Genomic DNA, 25,188 nt, shown 5'->3' with positions numbered 1-25,188 from the left:
CTAGATAAGTTTTCTTAAGGAAAGTCCAAAAGTCCCATTTGCCTAAAATTGTTCCCACCTTCTCCAGCTCCATTTTTCCCATAATGCTTTCCCAGTTTAAGCATTATGGACTGACAGTGATACCCAGCCTCATATTAGAGACCACAGAAACTGACAGATTCATAGTTTAGTCTGAAGCTGACAGTGAGGAATAATTGCCTCATCCTGATCCTTTTCCAAAGTGATTTTTGCCACCTGTTCTGTTAGTTCAGACTAACCCCTGCTCCATCCAACCAGCACTGGGAAGGTTTACCAAAACCAGCAGCAGTGCTGTTTCATCCTCTCTCTGTCTACTGAAGCCAGTTGCAAAACATCCGTTCAATTCTACAACAGAACAGGCCTCCAGAGTCCAAACGCAATCTGAATCAGGTAATGGTGGAGTGGGCATCTCTCTGGTCCAAATTCCAGTCACAGAATCCCAGAATGGCTTGGGTTGGAAGGGACCTTAAAGCTCATCTCATTCCCACCCCCTGCCACAGGCAGGGACACCTTCCACTATCCCAGGTTGCTCACAACCCGATCCAACCTGGCCTTGGACACTGCCAGGGATGGGCCAGCCACAGATGCTCTGGGAAATCAGTGCCAGCGCCTCACCACCTTCACAGGGAAGAATTTCTTCCCAATATCCAGTCTAACCCTGTTCTGTGTCAGTGTGAAGCCATTTCCCCTTGTCCTGTCACTCCAGACCCTTGTCAAGAGTCTCTCTCCATCTTTCCTCTGGGTTCCCTTCAGGCACTGCAGCTCACTGCTCACAATGAGCTCGCTGCAATCCTTCTTCTCTCCAGACTGAACAACCCCAATTCTCTCAGCCTTTTTGTATGGATACTTACCATCCCCTTCTCGGACTGATCCCAGGGGTTAGTGCTCTGCAGCTAAGAATAAAGGTAAAGGTTTTTTCATCCCTTACAGGATTAAGTTGCTCTTCATTTGATGCCCATGAAATTTGGTAACAGCTATGCCATAACTGGTATTGAGCAGCACAGGTCACCCTCAATGCCACCTGTACTTCATCATGGGTGATACCAATGGCCCTCAACACACACAGGTGATAAAAGAATGTAACACGTTAAAAAAAAAAAAAAAATGTTGCTTAGTGTCGCCCTGAAAACTCAGCTTCTGAGCTTGCTGACATGGTTTTCTAAAGACTTTCCCAGGACAGTAACTATAAACATAGATATGTGTACATTCTTTCTGTTACACGTCTTGTGATGGGCATCTCTCATGGCCAGTGCAGTGAGAAAGTGTTATCCTGACCATCCAATCCCTGGCTGTGGTCAGGAGCCTATAAATCCTGGGAGGAAAAATAAACTCTTTCACCACACCTCAACCTGTGTCTGTGTGATCTATTCATCTTCAGCGGCAACATCTGGTGAACCCCGACGTGTCTTGAACGTGTGTTACAGGGTACTGTCTAGCCTGTGGCTATGGATGGTTTTGGGCTTTCTCCTACGGAGGGCCTGGTTTTGGAGATATGGCGTGCAGTGCATGATCAGAGAGGGATTGATGTTTCGTATGCTGACTTTCAGCAATTGTGTGAGTATGGCAAAATTGAGGGTTTTTTCCCTGTGGTTGAAGCGATTTTTTCTCAGTCGGCTTGGGAGGCTTTAGGCGATTCCCTGATCGAGGCTCTGCTGGTCGGTTATGAGCCCCGGGTGCTCCGGCTGCTCGGGATCTGGCGAAGGTGCGGCTTTCTGAGGTCAGGTCCCGAGGTCGGCTCCCCCGGGATCGCCGGGGCCCCTGGCGGGTTGAACGGGGCCGCCGCGGGCCCGGTGGGCGTGACCCCACCTCGGCCCGCGCCCCGGCGGCGTAAGCCTGAGCCTTGCCAGCGGGCCGTCGGGGGCGCCGCGGACCCGGGGGGGTGTAGCCCCGCCTCGACCCACGCCCCGGCGGTGTAGGCCTGAGGCGGGGTTGGGTCCCTGCCAGGGGGCCACCGGGGGCGCCGCGGACCCGGGAGGTGTAACACCGCCTCGGCCCGCGCCCCGGCGGTGGAAGCCCGGGGCGGGGTCGCCGCCTCCGCGTGCCCTCCCGGCACAGACCGATGAGGGGGTGCCTGAACGGGGGGCGGCGCCGGCCCTGGGGGATGCCTCAGGATCTGTCCCGTGTCCGTGCTGCGGCGGGGCCGTGCCCTGCCCCGCGGTGGGGGACGGGCAGGAGCCAGGCTCCGCGCCGGTGGCCGCGCACGCCTTTCCAGCGGAGGAGCGGCCGGCACCGCTTCTTGGACCTTTCGCCCCTGAAGAAATGCTGTTAGGGGCGATTCCGAGCGCTGTCCCCCCTGCGCCGGATTCGTGGGGCGTGGGGGCGGGTTCTGCGAGTGGTGCCGACGCCGGGCCAGGTTCTGCCGGTCCCATGCTGCCGGATTCCCATGCCTGCTCCCTGGCAGCGGAGCAGGACGGTGCCATGGCTTCGCAGGCTGTGCCTGTACCGGCGCCTCGGTCCTTCCCGGCGCTGGAGGCGGGCTGTGCTGAACTGCCTCCAGCCCCCCCCGCCTCGGGTTCCCGGGCATGGCCCGAGCCTGCAGCTGGAGCGGGCCCTCCCCCATCACCTCCTGTGGCTGTGGCAGACCAAGGTCCTGAGCTGTTTACCACTGGCTCGGGTGGTGATGCCGCGGGGGCAAAACCAGTGGCCTTGACAGGCCAGGGGTCCCAGGCTGCTGGAGCCTTTTCGGCTGGCCTGTGGACTTTGTCCTCTTGTAAAATGACTGTGCAGCTGAGCATATCAGGCATTCCATGTGCTTCCGAATGCTTTGGTCCAGTGGATGAGGCCGTGAGTGCTCTTGTTGTGGCGTGGTTGAATTCCACTGCTCAGGGCATCATTGCTCACCTAGGGGATGTTGATTCGGATTTCCTGGGGTGCATTTCTGGCATGGGTTCCACACTCACCCCTCCTGTTCCTAGATTTGCTCACCTTGTGCCTTTTGAGTTTTATGTTCGCAGAGCTGAGAACCAGCTGCGGGGAGATGGCGGCTCTGGGTTCCCTGGACCTCCCTGGGTCACTGAACTGCTGTTCTGCAGCCAGGGATCATCCTGAACGGGTCTGCACCCTGTCCATCCTTGGTGAGATGCTGTCAGAGATTAGCTTCTGTGGGTTTTGACACTGGCATGGACATCACCATTGTCTGGTTTGCTGATGGACCCTTGGACCCGATGCTGAGACACTCAACACAAGGAAGAATTAGAGACTGACTCTTTGTTCAGCAGATTCTGTTGTCTTCTGTCATGATAGACTAGTCACCCTCCGTGACTTGATGCAAGAACAGCTGGATCACAGTGATCTGGAGTTTCAGCCAGTCCCTGGGACATTCCTGTTTTCTGTATCAAGAAGAAGTCTGGGAAATGGAGGTTGCTACAACACCTCCAGAAAGTTACTGCTATGATGGAAAGCACGGGGATGTTGCAGGCTAGCATGCCTTTACCTGCCATGCTTCCTGTTGATTTGCTAGTCCTCATTGTGGATCTGAAGGACTGTTCTTTGCAATTCCTTTGCATCCCGATGACAGACCAAAATTTGTCTTTCTGGTGCCAGCTATTATTAATGCTGAGCCCACACAGAGATATCAATGGAGATTTTGCCATAAGGCATGCAAATTTTGCCGGCATTTGCTGATGATATGGGGCTCTAGCCCTCTCTGGAGTTTGCGAACAGTTTCCTGCTGCTTGTCTCTACAACCTCCCTGAAATTATTTGAGGGTCAAAATAATTTTTGGGACAAACAGTCCCGCATCTGGAGGTGCAATTATTTTTTTTGCATTCAGTGCAGACACTGCATGAATGATGTCCAAATATTAATGGGCTTTTACATGGTTGTGTCCTTATATGGGACTGACCATGACAGAACTGTCTCCCTTGTTTAGTCTATTAAAGGGGGACTCTGATTTAAAGTCACCTCTGACACTGACCCCACAGGCACAGTAGATGCTGGAGGAGGTTCTGCGAGCAGTTTCTGCTCCTCAAGTTTATTACATTAATCTTTCCATTGATGTCGCTGTTTTGTTTTTAGGTTTTTTTTTTTAGAGAGTCATGAGGCTGGATCAGCCCAATTGATGGAATTACAGGCTGCTGTCGTAGCATTTCATACGTTTTCCCAGGCACCTTTCAGTTTGGCCATGGATTTTGCTTCCGTGACCAAATTGAGAGCCATCCACAAGCAGGTGGTGATGCTGGACATTTGTTTAATTTAATTTTTTTTGAGTTTTGTTGTTTTTCTGTTTTTTTTTTGTAATAACGAAAGGGTGAGATATCACCCTGAAATTACAGCCTTCTGATTGTATGGAGTATTGTATTTTTCTATTATTTATTATTTTGATTGTTTATAATGTTGCTAGTTTCTTTGTTCATTTTTCTTTTTTCTTTTCTTTTTATTGAACCAAAAAGGGTGAGATGTCACCCTGAAAACTCAGTTTCTGAGCTTGCTGACATGGTTTTCTAAAGACTTTCCCAGGACAGTAACTATAAACATAGATATGTGTACATTCTTTCTGTTACACGTCTTGTGATGGGCATCTCTCATGGCCAGTGCAGTGAGAAAGTGTTATCCTGACCATCCAATCCCTGGCCATGGTCAGAAGCCTATAAATCCTGGGAGGAAAAATAAACTCTCTCTTTCTTTCACCACACCTCGACCTGTGTCTGTGTGATCTATTCATCTTCAGCAGCAACAGCTTAGCACCTTGTTGAAATGTTCCCTCTGTGGACAGAAAATTATGGAGATGGCATCTCTGTTTGCAATGACTTCAGTGTCCTCCCTGAATTCTGAGATGATATTTAAAAATGGGGACTGTCTATCTAGGAAAGAGCCATATTTGTCCTGGTTAGTCCTGCACAGCCATTCTCCTTTAAAATAATAAAGATTAAATTTATTTTAGTATTTCAAAGTGGACACAGTTACACATAAGCCAGGCCTACCCTTATTCCAGATATGCTTATCCACAAAGGAGTGTGCAACACTTTGAGTCATGGTAATTAAGAACTATTTTTTTTCTAATTCTCATTCAGATTACGCTTCCCAAGTATTCCCATGTATGTGAAGCCTTACAGATTTAGAAAAAAACCTCTCCAATCTCTCGTCAGTTCCTAGAGAAGAAAACTTGCTGTCAATTCTTGCCTGTAAAATCTGAAGAGCCACAGTAATGTCCCTTTTACATGCACTGCATTTTCCCCAGACAAATGTAGCAAGAGCGAAATAGGTCAAAATTCTGCAACAGGAACTACAAGATGATTCTCAGAACATACATGTGTTGTGTCAAAGCCCTAGATACATTTCTGTTCCCAAATAGCTTTTGATTTAGCACCTAGGGTATAACAAAAGGTAAGGCTCAGTTATTGCAGATTTTGCCTTTTCTTTTTTCTATTTTCTTTTTTTTTTTTTTTTTTTTCCTGGAAAATATGCTTTTGTAAGATATCTCTTGCTTTTAACCTGTGTGCTTATACATTATTTTGAATATCCACTGGGCAGATGGTCCCCTAAGTCTGAGTTAATAACTTGTAGGTAGCTTTTGGGAAGCTTTCTGAAATCCCTTCATGCAAAATGATTTCACAAACATCATGAAACTGCATGCCATTCTTTGGCTATTTTAACAGACTACTTCAAATGGTCAAGACGAAAAATGGCAGATTGTATTCCATTAGTTTTGCAGCAGGCTACTACACTTATTTTACCATGGTAAAAGAACATAATGGGAAAATAAAGCACCTATACAGCTTTCACTGAAGATTTTTCTAGACCTGGAAGCCATGACAGGCTTCAAGGTGAGGATGTTTGGGCCTCTGTCTCTCTTCTGCAGCAGTTCTTACCTTTCAAAATCAGGTTGCTTTTTGAGTGAGGCTGAGTATTCAACACAGGCTGAGTGTTCAACAATCATGAGTCAGACTTCACAGCATCATAAGATTAACGTAAAAATCGGATTTCAAACAGGAGGTTCTTCCAGTTCACCACTGGTTTGGTAGAGATACCGTGTGCTTTGTGTGGTATAAAGTTAAGTGTTGCAAGTGTCCCGTGTGGTGAGCATTTAATCACTGGTTTTGAACAGATTTCACTAGAAATCCGTGACTGACAAAATTCTTCAGCCTTTCTTAACAATGGCAGCACATCAAATGCCTTCTGGTCCTCAGCCAGGTTTTTCTGTGTGTGAACCAATCAAGCATGACTGCCCTCTCTCCAGGGTGATTCATAACTTTGGAAAATAGAAGAAAAAATATAATATTCAGTTGGAAAGGCCCAACTGTCTGAGCACCCCTCTCCCAGTGTATACTGTGCCCAGCATTCCTCTGTTCCAGGTGCAGAATCCAACATTTGTGGTTGTTAAACTTCACTGAGTGGCTCACAGATCCAAATCTCTGACCTCTCAAGGCCTATTGGCCCTGAAGAGAGTCGACTTTGGTGTCACCAGGAAATGTCTCATGCTGTGTTTGACTCCTGCATCCAGGTCATTGATAAATAGTTGAACAGGACTGGCTTTAGACTTGAATCCTGAAGAAACAAGGCCCAAGGTATAAACTCCCATCAGCTCAGAGCCCCAAGCTGATAGTTGGTATTATTCCCTCAAGCACAGTAAACCTTCCCACCATAAGGGACCAGGAAATGGCACTTCCTTCAGGGGCCAAAGTTTTGAGGACAAAGGACAGCTCTGAGATGCACTTCCCTTTCAGAAATCACACATTGCTAATATATATGTACCTAAATTTTCTTTTTAAAACACCCAGCTGCTTAACTGCTCACTGAGAGCCAATACATGAGGACTACAAGCCACCCTAAATATGGAATCACTGGAAGGGCCTCATCCAGAGAATCCATGATGAACACAACCTAAGAATGTACACAAAGATCCATTCTACTTGTAAATTAGTCCCTGGCCAAGCCTTCCCTCTCTTCCTCCTGCATCTCCATGCTGGCCACTGCAGTGCAGCAGAAAAGGATATGAGCTTTAAGCGGGAAGGGAGGAAGGGAGGGAGGGAGGGAGGGAGGGAGGGAGGGAGGGAGGGAGGGAGGGAGGGAGGGAGGGAGGGAGGGAGGGAGGGAGGGAGGGAGGGAGGGAGGGAGGGAGGGAGGGAGGGAGGGAGGGAGGGAGGGAGGGAGGGAAGGAGGGAAGGAGGGAAGGAGGGAAGGAGGGAAGGAAGGAAGGAAGGAAGGAAGGAAGGAAGGAAGGAAGGAAGGAAGGAAGGAAGGAAGGAAGGAAGGAAGGAAGGAAGGAAGGAAGGAAGGAAGGAAGGAAGGAAGGAAGGAAGGAAGGAAGGAAGGAAGGAAGGAAGGAAGGAAGGAAGGAAGGAAGGAAGGAAGGAAGGAAGGAAGGAAGGAAGGAAGGAAGGAAGGAAGGAAGGAAGGAAGGAAGGAAGGAAGGAAGGAAGGAAGGAAGGAAGGAAGGAAGGACTCAAGATACAAGGCACTGTTTGCCTTATTTCTAAGCACAACTCTGCTGCTTGCTGTTACCCTGTAAATCCCATCTAATTAGCATTTGAAGCACTTCAGAAAAGTCTGTGAATGTACCATGGTCTCTCCTGTGTGGATAGAGCTACAGTTTAGGACAGGTCATGCCACAGCTTTTGCCTATGAGAAGCAGTTTTAATTTTGGTCTTTCTTTCCCCTGGGCAGCCAGCTATGTTTCCAAAAGCTTTAAAAAGAAGTTATCTTCTTCAAGGCCAGTGTCCTTTTGCCGAAGTTGGTTGGAAATGACTGACGAGTTCAAAAGCTCCTGATGAACAAAAGAGGAACTAAAAAACCACCAAACCATTCCCCAGACTGAACCCAGCTCAGTCCACTACTGTCTGCAGAGCTGATATGAACCAGTGCTCCACAAAGCCAACCATGTGTGAAAATAGCTGTACCTAAACCTCCTGCTAAGGCCACCACTAAGCCACAGTGTCCCTGTGTGGGGAATCATCCTCAACAAGAGCCAACCCTAGGAGCTCTGCTGGTGCCAGAACATGTACTCCATGGCACACACTGGCATCACCAGCAACCCTGCTGAATGGGCATTCCACTCCTGCATCCAGGTGGTTATGCTGGAGATGACTAATATTGGAATTGTTATTGATAATAATTGTAGACAACTGTTCAATAAGGAGCACTAGGCACAGCCCCATCCCCTCAGCCTGGACTATGGGAATCGGGAGGGAGATGATGAGGCAGAGCCTGTTGAACCTGCAGAAGAGAGAGGGCTGGGAGAAGGATAGTGCTGGTGCACACATTAGCACCCTGCCACTGTCCTGGGATGGCTGATGTGCCCACCAAAGCTGGAGAAGAGCCGTGTTGGCTCTCTGGAGCGCCGGGCCAGGGGCAGCTCAGCACATCCTGATCCCCCCGGGCAGCAGGGCAGGCTCAGCACGGAGCTCTGCCCTACTGCAGGACCCCGCCACTCCCTGGGCACCGCCTGGCCTCAGTGGAGAGCTCCAGGCTCCTGCCGCGATCCGGAGCCAGCACTCAGCGGAGGCTGCTGGAGCCCTGGCTGGAGACAGAGCCGGGCTGTTCCCAGCGAGCTGATGCTGCACCCTCAGAGCCCGACCTGCGCTGCCTTCACCCCTGTGCCAGCCCCTGCTCGCTCCGTGCGAGCCTACGAGCTGCTAGCAAAGGCATTTGCTCTGATGAGGCAGCAAAAGCGAGCCCCCCACAAAGCCTATAAGAATTGCTGACATACGCAGCGCCGTGAGTCAGCTGCGCTCATCCTCCATATTCCTTCGGCTCGTCGGGAATTAGAAAACTGCAGGTTTGGTTTGCTACAAACCAGCTCAGCTCTATGCTGTCTTGTCCCAGTCATGTCAGCACCAAACTGGAAGGAACAGCCACAGGTCAGGCAGATTTGTCTGCACCACTTCACACTTCAACCTTCGAAAATCCATTTATTGCCAGGAACTTCTCTTGCTGCTGTACCTCCCTTTGGGAAAGATGCTAATTGGCTGTTTGTCATCTATTCAGAAAGGGGAATTGAATATTGCCTGGCTGAGTCACAACCTGCTGAAATTCACTCCTGCCCTCTCTTTAAATTGAGAAGGCATGTCTGGCACATGCCTGAACAAAACACTTTATGAGTAAAGATTTTTTTCAGTAAGATACCTGCCTCATGGTTCCTATCCAACAGAGACTAAAACTTTACAAAATCAGCCACTGGCAGCACTCCTAGAATATTTTTACATTCACACATATTTCTAAAAATGTCAATACCAGTCTAACCATTCTCATCTGGGGAGTCTGACATCAGATGTACATTAGCCCAGGAAAAAAACACCCAAAATGCAAGCCCCTTCCAAAAAGGAAAGCAAATTCCATGTATGTTAGACTGGCTCTTGTCTTTGGGCTCTGCAAATTAGAGGAGGAAATGTTACAGTGTGATTTTACACCCATGATGATTCAATTAGAAAATCAGACAAGGGAATGGGGATGGGTTTTCCAGTGATGAGAAGTGAATATGTGATATTACTGTTCAGGCCTGACTTCCTGTTTCTTTGGGTTTGCTACCCAACAGCAGACAAAAAAAGTCCAGGGCAGGACCTTAAGAGCCACGTGCAGTCCTGGAATGAAATCCAGACAGCTAAACAACACTGCATCTGGCTGTGGGAGAGCTTCCCTGGGGAGAAAGCATTTTGGCTTGAGCATTTTGTTCCAGTCTTCAGTCTCTGATTAGTTTCTCTTCCAAATTCAGACCCTTCACACCCCTCCCCAGCATCACCTTCCTTGCCTGAGAGATGAATGCAGCCAGGACATGCCACACTGCCATTTGGCCATGCTGAGTCCAGGCAAGAAAATTATTGTTTTCACACTGTGCCCATAGCACATGCCATCAGCATTCCTTCATTCTTAAGAGAGATCTCCGTTTAATTTGGGCTGTCAGGACTCAAGGAAAACAAGGGATGTGACTGCAGAGCTCCAGTCTATCTGAGCAGGATTCCTGGAATGGAATCCTGTTGACTTCAGTAGGACCTGAAGCTACAGAGTGAACAGAGTGCAGGGCACGCTTCTGAGACATTTTAAATATATGTTTCCATGAGGGCTGCAAAAATGACTTTACAACTGCTCTCCCTCTGGGAAATAATTAGAAAGCCCTCCTCCCCTTACTGGCTCTGACAGTGATTGCATCTGCTCACCTCCAGGACGTGTTTGGCACCTGAATTTTGCTTTCTTGCAAATGTTCATGTTTTCTACATGTGCATTTGCACTATATGTCCTGTCTCTAAATGTTAACACACAATAAACAGAGTTTTCAGCCTTACTCATTGTTGAAACAGACCTCAAGGAGTGATACCATGACACAAAAAGTTCCATCATTTTTTCCCAGGTGATGCACCTCAGCATTCCAACCTCCACATTCTGGTGGTCTTTTCTGACGCCCACACTAAACCATGTGCCCTCTCATCTGCTGAAGGAAAAATCCTATCAACTTGTCCTTAGCTGTCCCTTCAGAGGGACTTCTCACCCCCTTCTTGAAATGGTTGACAGCATTAACACCTTAAACTATTGTAGTTAGAGCTGACAAGACCCATAGATTATAGAAAAGATTTTAAGTGGAAGTTTGGTTCTAGACATGCACCCTTTCTTCTCCCTCCGACTGAATTTAACTCATGTTCCATTACCTGAGGACCAATGGCAGATAGGCTCATCTTGAAACCACAGAAGAATTCTAGTGCTGGTCCACTTTCTGCCTGTGCTGGGTGGTCTGTGGTTTCTTCAGCACTAGAATTCAGTGTGTCCCCACCCCTTTCTTCCTTTATTTATCTTTTTAATTATTTTTTTTAATAGTTACTTCCTGGTGCATCCTGCTGGATAGCAAGACCAGGGGATATGCTCAGCCACCAGGGCCCGAACTGGAATTCTAAGCAGAGTTAGAAGATGCAGCAACTGAAACACAAGGTACTGCCTACACTAGGGCCAGGCAAACAGGAAAATCAGCCCAAAACCAAAGCAACAGTATCCCCCTCCCACTGTCAGATACACTTATGCTCCTCTTTGTGCAGCTGGAAGAGTGTAATGATTTTTAGTTAGAGTTGCATATAGAGGAGTGCAGGTGGAAGCAGAATTAGATGAGAAAAGATTTTGGCAGGAATAACTGTTCTCAGTGAATAGAGACTGATTATTGTTTAAGAATGTGCCAAAAGGGGGAAATGCTTTTAAGATACCCCCAAAAATTGCCTGAGTGCAAGAGGCATCAAAGCAGGGCTGGATCTACACTTGCCACCTCAAGAGTTTGAGGGAATGTTCCCAAGCAATTAATCACTATCAACTACACTTCAAGGTTCCTAGTCACGCTGGTAAGTCTGTACCCAAGCACTGTCTCCCAAAATACTTCCTAGGCACGATGTGGGAATGAGAAGGGGCCAGGAAGGGAGCCCAGTAGGCTGAGTGCCGAACACCTTGTTTCAGAGCGAGCCTCTGGCAGCAGGAGCACAGCCTGTGTCCTGCCAGCTGGCCTCAGTGCCAGGGAATGGTCCTGGGCACATTTTGTTTTCTAATATAGATGCAGTCAGGATGTCTATGAGAATGTCTATCTCCCTCTCAGTGACTATCCAGCTTCCTTTTTAAGAACAGAGCTACCCCATTTTCCACTAGCAAGAAGAAGTTCAAATGCTATTTTGAAATGCCCAGTGTTTCCAAGCCTTCCAGAGAGATTTCTCTTTCCTGCTCCAGAATTCGGTGCTTTTCAGCCTCTGCTCCATTGTAAATATGTATCACTAAGATGGAGATACTCTGGGAAACAAGTGCGAAAGGGAAATCTGATGAAATCAAAATTTGTTGGTTACTGGAACTTACTCCGCCAGGCCTGCAGGAGTTGCTAGTGGCTGCCTTAGATCCACACATTCTCCTAAAGGCAGGTACCTGTATCCTTTCAAGGCACTGAGCAGACTGTTAAAACATGATCCTGAGACATACTGTGCAGGTATTTTTCCCAGTGGCTGAAATCCAGAGACAACTGTGGAAGCCACAATCCCTTTCTCAGCCAAATGTTCTGATATCTCAGCTGTGGATTCCTCCTCTTCCCTTTGCTTCCTCTTTGGCTCAAGGAACGCTGTCTCCTAGCACAGAGGCTAAACTTAAGCTAGAGGGTATTCCTTCCCAGAACAAGCCTTGTCACCCTCCAGACTCCCTGCTTCTTTGCACCATTCTCTTGCATAATAAAACACCATGTATTTTCACAATAAACTTTCTTTAAACAGCCCCCTTGTGCAGCACTACCTTGAAAATTACTGTGTGTGCTGAACTGAGAAACTCATACAATTTGCTCTGCAAATTCATGTTAAATGATCACATTCAATCACACCCCATTAGATTTTCAAATCATTTAAAGCAAGACAGAAAAAAAATTATAAGGTTATGCTGCTTAAATAATTTTTCACCTTTCAAACCACAGGCATTTCTACCTATAATTAAGCAGGGAGGAGGGAAAGGGAGAGGTTTTAAATGTGTTGAACTTGCTTGAAAGAATTAAGTATGGTATAGTGTAACTAATCTCTACTAACTGAAGAGAGCAAAGCAAGCCCTGGTATGGATTTTGTGATATTTTCTGCGGGAATTACTACATGCTAAGACACCACCACTGGAGTGAAATCATACGAAGGAAGAAATTCTACCTCCTCCTTGTACACACCAGACCTTTAGACCAATGTAGTCTATTTAAATCACAGCTTTTCCTCCAGCATCTTCATGGAAATCCATCAACCCTGACATGAGTATTTATTATGCAGCTGTATTGTCATGAGAAGAGCTGCAAGGTTTCATTGCACTGCTCACCCACAGGAGTGAGGAAACCACTGTTCCTGGCCAGGGTTGGGCATGGGATTTAAGAGAAGAGACCTTATACTTCAGCATTTATGCCCAAACTGCCTTTGTCAGAAAACTAGGGGAGGTCAGAGTAACCAGTGTCTTGAGAGGGAAATTATTATCTGTTTCCATCCATTGTGGCTTCTCCAGCAACATTCTTTCCAATGTCAATTTTAATATAACCACAGCTGTTTTCCACAAAATTGCAAATGACAATCTCCATGGTACACCACAGTTGAAGCACAGAAATAAGATGTATCTTTCTATTTTCTCCTCTTCCAGTCAATCAGGTGTTAAAACCTACACCAATTTATTTGGAAACATCCCCCTGATGACTCTGATTTATTTATACAGAAGACAACTTGCAGATGACTTTTGGTAAATTCTAAATTCTATCTGGAAAATTATTAGTTCTGCAATAAGCATAAGGACTGTGTGCTAGGAAGCCCAAGCTCTAATGAAAACACTTTGTTGCCATCTAGGAAGGATATTCATTTTACTATCAGGTCATTTCTGGGGCATCCACAGATTCTCTGGGCAACTTGTGCCAGGCCCTTATCACCCTCAAAGAGAAAAAATTCTGCCTAATATCCAATCTAAACCTATTTCCTGTCAGTTTGAAGCTTTTCTTTAAACAAGTTGGTATTTCTCTTCAAAATTTCTAATTCCAATGAATTTGTTAGTCATATCATTATCAGCTTTATTTTTTTTTCCTATTCCAATTACCATCAAACTTTTTATTTCATATTATTTCAATGGTTACTATAACCATATTTTTCACAATATTTCATCATACAAATGTTGTGTATGTTCTGGTCAATGGGCCCACAGAGTTACTGGAGAATTTCTGTGTTTACACCTCTTGTGAGCTGACACACTGATGTCAGATGGCATGACCCAGCTCCACTGAAGAGTATCAGCACCCCGAGGTCCCAAATTTAGGCCAGAGAAACAGAACTTTAACAAGCTGACCAGGACAACCAGTGACCAGTTAGTGCACACAGAAAATAAAAGAAAATTAAAATAAAACCAAAACCCCAACAAACAAACCAACTGAAAACCATACATTAGTGAACCTACAAAAAGACTAAATGGCACAATCTAAAAAAACTAATTAATGGCGCTGTCTATAGCAAAAGTCATGGCAGAATGATTTTGGAACAATGATTTTAATTGGACATAGGCTATATTATTATAAAGACATTTTCTATTTCATTTTTTGGACATTTGTAGCTGTGGAGTGAGGCTGGTGGTCACACAGTGACATATCTAAAGCTGAACCAAAGGCAGGCAGATGCTGTTAGAGCTTTATCTCCCAGTTTCCTTGCTGCCCCTCTGTCCTGCACTGGATCAGCCTCGTTATTCCCGAAGCTTTCTCCACACTCTGCCTGCCACACAACATTCCTATCCCACCACTGGCCAAGTGGCAAGGCCAAAGTCTTGATGAGGTGCTTAAAGCCCTCCTTCAGTTATTCCCTAAATATGGCAGCAACCACCCTGAGGCCCCTGCCAAATTCCACTCCTGTTCATGGCATCTTGCTGAATGTCTGGATCAGATGTCAGCGAGGAAGCTCATCCCTCACCACGGCTCAGTGGCACTACCACATGCCACTAAACGCTCTCCTCATTTGACCTTAGCACCAGCTTCACTGACACTGATCAGGAAGAATTATTTCATTACAGGAAAGGTTGTCAGGCATTGGAATGAGCTGCCCAGGGTGGTGGTGGAGTCATCATCCTCAAAGGTGTTCAAGAAACACCTGGATGTGGCACTCAGGGCTCTGGTTCAGTTGACAAAGTGGTGATCTGTCACAGGTTGGACTTACTGACCTTTGAGGTCTTTTCTAACCTCAGTGATTCTGTGACAGGTTTCAGAAGACACAGACTTTTTGTGCACACACATATCTCTCACAGACAGTGCTCTGGTATGTGTTTTGTTCCCTAATGGGAGGTGAAGGGCAGTGCCTGGAGAATGGCTCAGTGCACTGCAGCCAGAACCACCTCCACCAGACCAGCAGTGTCTGCAGCTGGAGAGGCCAGGGAGCAGCCAGCAGAAGTGCCACATTCTCCTTACAGAGACCAAATTAAAAGAGCACACAAAAGAGGAATATGTTCATGCTGTTCAGAGCATCATTAATTCCCCTCTGTGTCCAGTGACCCCACACCAGATGGGTCACAGTGCACAGCTGCTGGCACCCAGTCCTTGCCTGCAGAGCCACCCACGAGACCATAGGGGGAATCTCTCTCTTCCACTTTTCCACTCTTATTTGTAGCCTCTCTGAGCCCTCTCATCTTTTAAAAGGCTTGGTCTCCCCTTCCACAGCCTTTTCTTTACCCTGCCTGTACACAGAGCATGGTGCAATTGTTCATAGAGCTCCGGGAGATGAATGGTGTTATATAACTGCTTGTTACTGTTTTATCATTTTTTAGGATGATGGAAAAGTAAAAGGGAAATGTGGACTACCCTTGGGGCCAGGCTAAGCAAACTGAACTTACATTACCAGTGAGCCAAATGAACATTCACTTCAGCATCTCCAAAAATGCATTTTAGTGCACAGTGTCTCATGTGAGAGGACAAGCCATTAATAACTACAGCAAGTGTGGGGTGAGGGAGCTTCTCTGTTGCAGCTCCTAGCCAAAAGAGTTTACAAAAAAGCTGGTTGGTTGGTTGTTTGGCTGGGTTTGTTTGGAGTTTTTTATGTCTGCAATGATTGCTATTCATTAAGCTCTGGTATCTTGATGCTTTTGATATGGGAAAGAGGTCTGATTCAGCCTGCAGTTCATTCCAGGTCAGCTAGCATAAAATCAATAGTGGTTAGGATGTATTTCCTTCTTGTGATGGGCCTGGAAGAGAAAACTCTCTTCCTGTCTCACATTTCCAGGAGCCTTCTTGGAGGGATTCAGTTCTCTCTTACTTTCACACTCTTTTGCAGCACAAATTTGCATCGGCACATTACGTGACTGTATCACGAACCCACATATTTGCCCCAAAATCCAAGAAGAAACAATGGCTCCAAGCTTTCAGCTCAGTTTATAACTCATCTTTAAATAACCATCAGAGAATCAAAGAATACCCTGAGCTGGAAGGGATCCACAAGGAACATCCAAGTCCAACTCATGATCTCAAACCTCAAAATCATAAAGATCGGTGCATCTGAAACACCTGCTGAAAATTGTGTTGGTTTAAGCATGTGTCCATGCTAAATGCTCTGCTGAACTGGGCTCTGACCATGTTCTGGTCACATTACTCAGTATTTGGCAGCAGTACCTCTCATCAGAAAGCAATTTCTTTAGTGTTCTATAAGCCAATATAAATAATGTAATGTAAAATATAAAATATTTTGTAAAGGTGTCAAAACCGAATTTGCCTGAGCTGTGCTTAACAACTGTTTAGAAACACAAACCAAGCAAATATTTTTAACCGTACTAAAAGAATTATTTGTTTTCTTTCTAATGAAAAATTCTGGGTTTTTGTTATGGAAAACCACAGCATATTCAAACAGAAGGTTGAATTTAATTTTCTGTCAGATGAGTGAGCTCAGGCAGCTCCAGGATGAGAAGGCAGCACTTGAAATTGTGCTTCCATGAGGAGAGAACCAGTTCAGCAAAAGCAACAAATGGACACATTGGTGTAGAAGAAGAAAAGTAAAAAAGGAGGAAGTCCAGGCCTTCCCTTTGTATCACCAAGATCAGTTTGACCCACGCCCCATAGCCCTGATCTGCTTTCACTGACATCAGCTTGCAGTAAATACTACAGAGATGTAATCCCAATTCCTAAAATCCTTTCACAGGATTCAAAAAAAATGGCTGCATGGACACACTGCCTCTGCTCTGAGGAGCCAACAGCCCAATCCAACACAACATACAGCTGGAAGACCAAACTCTGGTGGTCAGGAAAGTGGGGGTAGTAGTTCACAAAAAACCACCCCAAAACCTCACCCTGAAAGACTCACTGCAATTGTTTGGTGCTTACTCAGGCAAGTCAGATGGATGTGATCATTGAGGGCAAATCAAAGCACTTGTCTGAGCAAAAGCCTTACTCTAAGTCCATCAATGACGCAGATCTCAGCACGTGCAGTGGAGTTACACCACTTCTTTGTTTCATCTGAGATTCAGTCTCACCAAAGAGCTGATTCTGCACTTCCTCCTGGTGCAAAAACTGCCACCAAAGCAAAGTGGAGATCTCCCTGAGTCTGGAGTGCAGCTGCACTGGGCACTTTGCCTGTCAGTCTTGTTTCAGACAGCTCCTCACCACATTACAGTCTCAGTCCCCATCTAAATAAACAAGCAAACCAACCAAGAAACCAACATCTAAAATTCTAAAATTAATGTGAAAGATGCTGTTCTCTATTATGAGATTCAAAGTCCTTCCCCTCAGCCTTGGTTCATGAAAAGCATGACTGCTTAGCACTTATTTTACTGACTATGAAGGAAAAAATCATCATGCATTATCATTAAATTAAATTAAAGTTAAATTAAATTAATCATGGGCATTATCATAAAAGAGCATGGTCAGGCACAGGAAAGCAGGATTTGTGTCTGGGGGAGAGAGTGTCAGAGCGCTGCTCTGGAAAGCTGATCTCAATTTATCTCAGGACATAGATGAGATACTTGAATAAATTATAATCCCAACTGAGCACTTATTTATATTAGAAAAATTGTTAGAAACAAACCTTGAGCAATGTTGACAATCAAGCCTTCTCTTCCCTGCTACTCCTGCTGTGCCACAGGATGTGGGAAAGGCATGGAACATCCTTCAGCAATAAAAGAGAAGTTCGAGGGGGAAACAGATTTCCTTTTCAAGAGAAATGGTAAGAAAGCTGTTCCAGCTAAAGGTGCAACTTTGTGTCAGTCTTCAGAATAAGCTGTGATCTTGATGAAGATAATGTGTCACTCATCTCTCAACAACACCTCAACTGTAAAATCCACAGCACTGAGAAGGTTTTGTTTGGAAATAAAAGAAACCAGGGGTGTGTTTTGATGAAAAGATAGTGCTTTCCACCCATGTCCAAGAGAAAAGCCACGCGATGGTACGCTGTGTTCAACTCCTGAAGTGCCATCGACTCCCGGTCTAAGACAACCAAATCCAGAGAACTCTGTACACAAATGGTGTTTGCATACATAAAGGTGATTGATACACACGCTCAAGAAATTTGGAGCGTATAATGAAAGGAGTTTTGCAGATTTTGCACTCAGTATTCTACTTTCTCATTGTGCCTATTCACTCTCTCATGTTTTTGATCTGTTGTGCACTTGAAAATCTGTTCAGATCACTTTTGATCTGTTGTCCACTGGATTGAAACCAGTAACAGTGTGTTTTTTTCCTTTCGGTCTCAAAAATATAACAAAGGTATATAACTGTAAAACCACAAAAAAAAAAAAAGCTGCACATACTTTTTTGAGTGGGGCCGGTAAGCACATGACTGAATTACTTAGAAATTCTGAAAGAGGAAGGTAACTAGTAAAATTATTTATAAAGAAGTATATCTACAATATTTAATAATTTAAGGCTCACAAGAAACTAACATATCAATGACAACAGAAGTTTTCTGCTCTAGGGTTCAAAGCACCAAATTCACTTCACATACAAGATAACCAGATCTGTACTGATCACTAATGGAAAACTCAGTGCTGATCTGCTAATGTTCCTAGTGCTTTAATGATATCATATTTCACAGGAATAAGAAATCTCCTTTCAACCATAAATACAGTCATACAGATACAAAATATATCTGAATAATTTCAGTTTGAAACTACAGTACAAAACCCCTCAACCTCCCACCTCCCATCCCCAATCCAGTCGTTCTCCACACACACATCCCCCAGTTCTTTATACTAAACTCGGGGCAACTGAATTGGTTACAAATTATCCATTTAAAACCAATGACCATTTGCTAAAATAAGTTTCTACAAATTAGATTTTTCACTGTCATAATTTACCAGCTCCTGCATCATGGAGCGTAGCTTATTCTTAGTCTATTTTAAAAATAGGTGACCCTTTGTGTCATGGAAAAAGAACATAAAAACATGTATTCCTGGAGGACTGCTCAGGACAGTGATCAATTTATAAAATACAGCCTGACTTAAAAAACTAATTGGTAATAAAAGAATAATTATAGTAGCAAGTTTCTGACACCAGAAAATCCTTCTGCCCCTCTGAACTCTAATTGTCTCCTTTCCTCACAGGTCTGTTTCCCTATTGGTGTCCAGACAGAGAGCATAGAGTGATTTTCTGAGATCTACGTTACTTTTTGCTTTGATATTGGCTTTCTCTAAGGAGCTGGTGCCACTGTTGAACTCCTCACTGTTTTCCAAGTGCACAACAGATTTGTTCAGAGAGTTTTTACTGGGTCTTCTCTTCACTTCCCCCCCACCAGTGCTGCCCTGAGCACTACTGTGTTCATCTTTGAGGATACCCTGCTCTTCATGGTCAGTCTCTCGGTGGTAGAAGTAGTTGAAGTTGGACACAATGACAGGGACAGGCAGGGCAATTGTCAGCACACCAGCAATGGCACACAAGGAGCCCACAATCTTGCCCCCCACAGTGACAGGTCTCATGTCCCCATAGCCTACGGTAGTCATGGTTACCACTGCCCACCAGAATGCATCAGGGATGCTGGAGAAATGAGACTCGGGGTCATCAGCCTCAGCAAAGTAGACAGCACTGGAGAAGAGGATCACCCCGATGAAGAGGAAGAAGATGAGGAGACCCAGTTCCCTCATGCTGGCTTTCAAAGTCTGTCCTAGGATCTGCAGCCCCTTGGAGTGCCTGGAGAGCTTGAAGATCCTGAAAACCCTGACCAGGCGGATGACTCTGAGGATGGCCAGGGACATGGCTTGCTGCTGGCCCCCACCCCCATTACTGCTGCCAGCCCCGGGCTGCTGCTGCTCATGGGCCAGCTCGGTGCCCAGGGTGATGAAGTAGGGGATGATGGCCACGATGTCGATGATGTTCATGATGTTGCGGGAGAACTCGGGTTTGCTGGGGCAGGCGAAGAAGCGCACAAGGAGCTCGAAGGTGAACCAGATCACACAGGTGGTCTCGATGATGAAGAAGGGATCAGCCAGGCTACTCGGTGGCTGCATGGGTGGGGAGTCCCCAGGCGTGCCATTCAAACCTCCCCCTTGGGGGGGCAGGGGTACGGGCATCTCCCTCTCGTCCCTGAACTCGGGCAGGGTCTCCAGGCAGAACGTGATGATGGAGATGAGGATGACCAGCACGGAGACGATGGCGATGGCCCGGGCTGAGCTGGAGCTCTCGGGGTACTCAAAGATGAGCCAGACCTGGCGCTGGAACTCATTGCGAGGCAGGGGCTTCTCCTCCTCTTTGATGAAACCCTCGTCCTCCCGGAAGCGCTCCATGGCCTCCTCGCCCAGCTGGTAGAAGCGGATCTCGTCGGCGAAGACGTCGATGGAGACGTTGACGGGTCGGCGGAGCTTGCCCCCGGACTGGTAGAAGTAGAGGATGCCGTCGAAGCTGGGCCGGTTGCGGTCGAAGAAGTACTCATTGCGGAGCGGGTCGAAGTAGCGAATGCGCTTGTCGGGGTCGCCCAGCAGCGTGTCGGGGAACTGGTTCAGGGTGCCCAGCTGCGTCTCGAAGCGCAGCCCCGAGATGTTGATCAGCACCCGCTGGTGGTGCATGGGGCCCGGGTTGGCCGCCGCCGCCGCCTCCTCCTCCTCGTCGCCCGCCGCCGCCATGGCCATGCCCCGGCGGTGTCCCCCCTCCTCGGGCGGCCCCATGTCCGCGGCGGGGCGCGGAGCGCGGGGCGGTGGCCGCGGCGGGGGCGCGGGGGTTGCGCGGGGCTCCGCCGCCCGCTCGTCGGGGCCGCCCGCGCCGCCGCCGCCGCCTCCTGCGCGGGGACCCGGCGGGGGCCGCTCCCGCTCCTCGTCCCCCGCGGGCGGCGGGGCCGGCGGGGCGCTCTCCTTGCCGTCGCTCAGCTGCGGAGAGCCGGCGAGGTGCAGCAAGTTGCCCCGCCAGCGCGCCCGGTCACCGGCGGCCGCGGCATCGTCGCCGCCCGCGATGGCCGTGGTGCCGCCGTTCTCCAGAGTCACCAGCGCGATCTCCATGGGCAGCAGCGGCGGCGGCGGCGGCGGCGGGAAGCAAGCGCGTCTGAGGCGGCGGGCATGCTGCGCTCGCCGCGCCGCTGCCGCCGCCGGCCACCTCCGGGCGGCCGCGTTGCCCTGCCCTGCCCTGCCCTGCCCTGCCCTGCCCTGCCCTGCCCTGCCCGCCTCCCCTCACTGCGCCGCCGAGCGCGGCCGAGCGCGGCCCGGGGGAGCCGCCCGGGGACCCGGATATGAACGAGCGATCATTATATTATGGTCGCTTGACGTCAAAGAGGATTCCTCCTGCTCTGCGCCCCCGCGCAGGCAGCGGCAGCATCCCCCGAGGAGCCGGGATGCCACATCCCCCCGCGCCCCGCCTCGCCCCGCCCCGCCGAGGGGCTCCGCGTATAGAGGCGGACGCGCTCGGGCAGCGGGGCCCGGCCATGGGGATGCGCACAGGTGCCCTGGCGGGGGATGCGCGGCGGGGGCACCGCTCCGGAGGTGCGGGAGTACCTGCGCCCGGGCAGGGGGCTGGGGCTGCCCTCCGGGCCGGGGGACCGGGGCACGGCGCTCTCCGTTCCGCAGCCCTCGCCCCCGCCGCGCCGGGGGATTACGAAGCGGCCCCCGCGCGTGGATTTGCTCGCAGCGAGCGCTTCTGGCTGCAAACCCCCAGTCACCTCTAATGAAAATCAGAACTGAAATCCCCGGGGATTCCTGGCGCCTCTTGGCGTGTGTCCCCCCCTCCCCATTCCCCAGTGGAACAAGAACAAAGGAAGGGATTGGGTATTAATTTTTTCCGCTTTGCGTTTGCTCTCCCCGCTCCTGCTCCCTGGAGTTTCTCGCTGAATTACTGCGGCTCCAAAAGGTGCTTCCCAAGCCAGCAAATAACATTTCTGCCATGCGGCTTTCGTGTTAACATTTTCAAACACTTTCCATTGATGCATTCTTAAACCCATATCCAAGGCTAAAATATTTCAGTAGATGTACCTTTTATTTAGAGAGAAGTGAGCAGTTTTACACAATGACTTCAATTACAGTTCAGTAATACAATTGATGCCAAGATCTTACTTTCTATATTCAAGCCACAAACTCATCCATTCTATTCAAGGTCTGCAGGGAAATACACGATATATTTACAGAACATGTAGGTATATATGCACCACTACAGTCTTGTGGAGTTTCTGGTTTTCTAACAAAATTGAGTGTGGCCATTTTGCCTTCCAGTTGGCATCACAGTGACATTTTTTCCTAAATCCTTATGTTACTACACATAGCTCCATCAAACACTCCACTTAGATTCACTGTGACTAGTGGCTTTCCCTTAATTTAAAACATTACCTCTGTGTATGAAATATGCCCAATGATATTAAAAGCAGTGCCAAAATAGAAAACCATAATTGTATTAAACTGTTTTAATAAGTGGTGGCTTGCATTTTATCTCCAAGAACTGAGCACTGACAACTGAGAAATGCCAACCTGTCTTGCCACCATGCCAGTGAAGTAAAGGACAGCTTTACTCACACAATTTCTAGAAGCAAAATAACATAGAAGATAAGTTCTTCTTCGAAAATAACGGTCCTTTGGTTTACAGCTATTTAGTGAGATAACACATGAAACCGGCAAAACGTAGGATAACATCCTTTGGGACTAGCAAAACCCATAATAAATACAGACGCACCACAGATAGACCTGTGCACCCCAGCAAGGAGCGGCTGATCTGCTATCAATGCACATCAGGGATTACAACCAGAGAAGGGCTTGCACACTCGAAAACTATTTTCATTTTCCAACTCGCTCAGCTCCTGTAACTGCAAGGCATTCTCCCTCCAAATATTGCCTCAGGAATAACTATGTATTTCAGGATAAAACATTCTAGACATCTGTGATAGCAGGCACCACACAGAGCAGAATTAAGTGTTCAGAGGAGGAGTAACTTGCTGCCTCTCATATCCTTGTATTTATTCTGCCATTCCTTCATCAATAGCAGAGAATTCCTGGGAGGGACCATGCAGAATTTAAGTTCCAGTTCAAGTTTCTAACCTAAGTATCAAGTTGCAGTGTTCATCCTGAATTTGAAGCCAGATGGGATTATGCTAGTGCAAAGAAAGACTTGTCCAAATTCACCTGAATGAAAGCCTTGCAGAAACCCCTATGGAGAAAATGTACATTAGTAATTGATAGATCAGAAAAATGCAGCTGCTTGTATAGCGTTTGAATAACTTGTAGCTACTTTCTTTACACCTTTAAAAGGTCTGAGAATCTATCACAGTGTCTGAATGTGTGGACGCAAAAGAAGAGCAGAGAAAAGGGACAAGAGAAAGTGGGAGGATGATGTTAAAGGGAAAGGAAGATCTACTCCAAGCAGGGAATTTTAATGGATAATTTTTATTTAATAGCCTTTATTTTTTCAGCTCAGTGTAAAGACCCTGAACACTCTCTTGAAAAGCAGCAGAAAGCCAAGGTACTGGAGAGTAAGGATGACATGCAGACTAGCGAAGAACAGTGCTGAGATGTGCTACTAATGTTTTAACCAGGCACTCCCTGAAAAGAATTTGTTTGTCCACATACTTGTGATTTAGCCAGAAGTCAGTCCTTTACACTCCAGCACATCCACAACAAAACCTAGCATTCACTGCAGCTCCCTCTGCTCCTCCGGTTCCCACTGTGGCATTCCATAGCAGGTGTGGCTGCTGGGAGCTGTCCTTCAGTGTCCCACAGTGAGATGAAGGACCCATTCCATGGAGAGGTCCCACATGCTGAGAAATGAGCCGTGGGGACAGTCTGCAGGGGCTGCATCCGCCTACCCGCACCCAAACACACTTATTCACTGTTTCTCTTGGCACATTTTGTGTGCCAGGGTGACACGGTGTTGACTAAATAATAGCAAGGTTGTGGCAGATGGTGAGGATATCATCTGAAGCTGAGAGGAAACCGAAAGGGTTAAAGGCAAATCCATGCCTCCCCCACTTGGTTAATTCCTCAGCAGCCTGATCCCATGCTGAGATGATTCAGGCCAGAGAGAGGCACTGCCACAGTCCCCGGCGGAGACCCTGGAGAAAAGATTCGTATTTCCTGTCCAGGAGGATTAAGTACAAGGCCATTGACAAATCACAGTAAACATCTGGATGGAGCACTCCATCTATCAAGCCCTAATCCACAAAGCCATTCATTAATGAATTCAGCACATTCACACTGTTCTATGTATAGGGCTGGCTGATCTTTTTAAATGTTTGGCTTCTAGGTGGTTTACATCTGCATCAAGAGATTTTTTGGGGGGGAGGTGAAGCAATCTACAGTATTCTGCTTTAGCTTAATTGTTTAGAGTAAATCTTTCACCTTTTTAAAAAACCAACAAACAGCCTTATTTTCTGATAGTATATAAAAAACTCAATAGCTAAAACCACGTCCCTGTATTTTATATTGCTTTGCAGTTTTAAGCCCAAGTTCCTCTGGAAACTTTCCATCACACAGGGATGGAAAAAACATTAAATAGTAATTGATTTTCTTTTCTGCATTTTGTTTTGATTAAAATGAGAATCCCTCTCATTTATCTTCAGAGAGAAAGTAAGCATTGAGTAAATGGTCTGGTTAATTCAAAAGCAATTTGATCAGAACATCCATAATTTACATTGACTGGAACAGCAGGAAAGATGCTGAGTACTACCAGATATCAAGCTTATTCATTTCAGCAGCCTACTTACATTATGCTTTACATCTTGTTCATGTAAACTGCTCTACAAACATCTCACAACCCACATTTTATAAGGGGGGACTTACACACCACCGTGCCCTCAAAAGTCATCTCTTAAGATTGAATAACACTCCAGCCTGCTCCCAGCAAACATGGCTTTGGAGCTGAGCATGTTGTTTTCCACACAGCTGTGCCAGTCTCCTTCCAGAGGAATCTGCAGCCTTTGTCACTGATATTGGTAGAACCAGGATTTGGCCCAGAGGGTTTTCACAAATCCAGCTGCAACAGGATATTTTCAGTTCATTCCCATAGCTTGGGACTCCACCAGACAGTATGAGCCATCCAAGCTTGCAATTTATAATTTCCTGCCCCTTTTGACTTCCAGTGCTTTGCTGTGGTGTAACCTTTAATTCCAGGGACTTGATCTTAGACGGGAAATCCCATTTGGTGCCTTCATTCTCTGTTAAATTCCAGGAGTACATAGCTGTGCTCTCAGCTTTTTTGTCACAACAGGGTGGCCCAGGTGGGTTTTCCTACTGGTATATTTTTATATATATAAATATATATATATATAAATATATATTATATATATATACATACATATATAATATGATAGATATATTTTAATATATACATTTATATATATTATATATTTTAATATATAGATACAATTTTAA

At 46.9% G+C, this 25,188-nt stretch overlaps 1 protein-coding gene across 3 annotated transcripts in view; it reads right to left on the bottom strand.

The window, feature by feature from the left end:
- Positions 1-20,844, bottom strand: part of LOC131592434 (potassium voltage-gated channel subfamily A member 5-like) — a 29,739-nt gene extending 8,895 nt beyond the window's left edge. For all 3 annotated transcript variants that reach the window (XM_058863935.1, XM_058863934.1, XM_058863936.1), the window contains exon 1: positions 17,451-20,844. In XM_058863935.1, coding sequence (XP_058719918.1) covers positions 18,958-20,844 — 1,887 coding nt within the window. In that variant the 3' untranslated portion in view covers positions 17,451-18,957. The remainder of the gene's footprint in view (positions 1-17,450) is intronic.
- Between the last annotated feature and the right edge of the window lie 4,344 nt (positions 20,845-25,188).

The sequence above is a fragment of the Poecile atricapillus genome, chromosome W (assembly GCF_030490865.1).
Source record: "Poecile atricapillus isolate bPoeAtr1 chromosome W, bPoeAtr1.hap1, whole genome shotgun sequence".
Classification (NCBI taxonomy): Eukaryota; Metazoa; Chordata; class Aves; order Passeriformes; family Paridae; genus Poecile; species Poecile atricapillus.
Note: the sequence above shows the minus strand (reverse complement) of the source record. Positions and strands in the feature narration are given on the sequence as shown.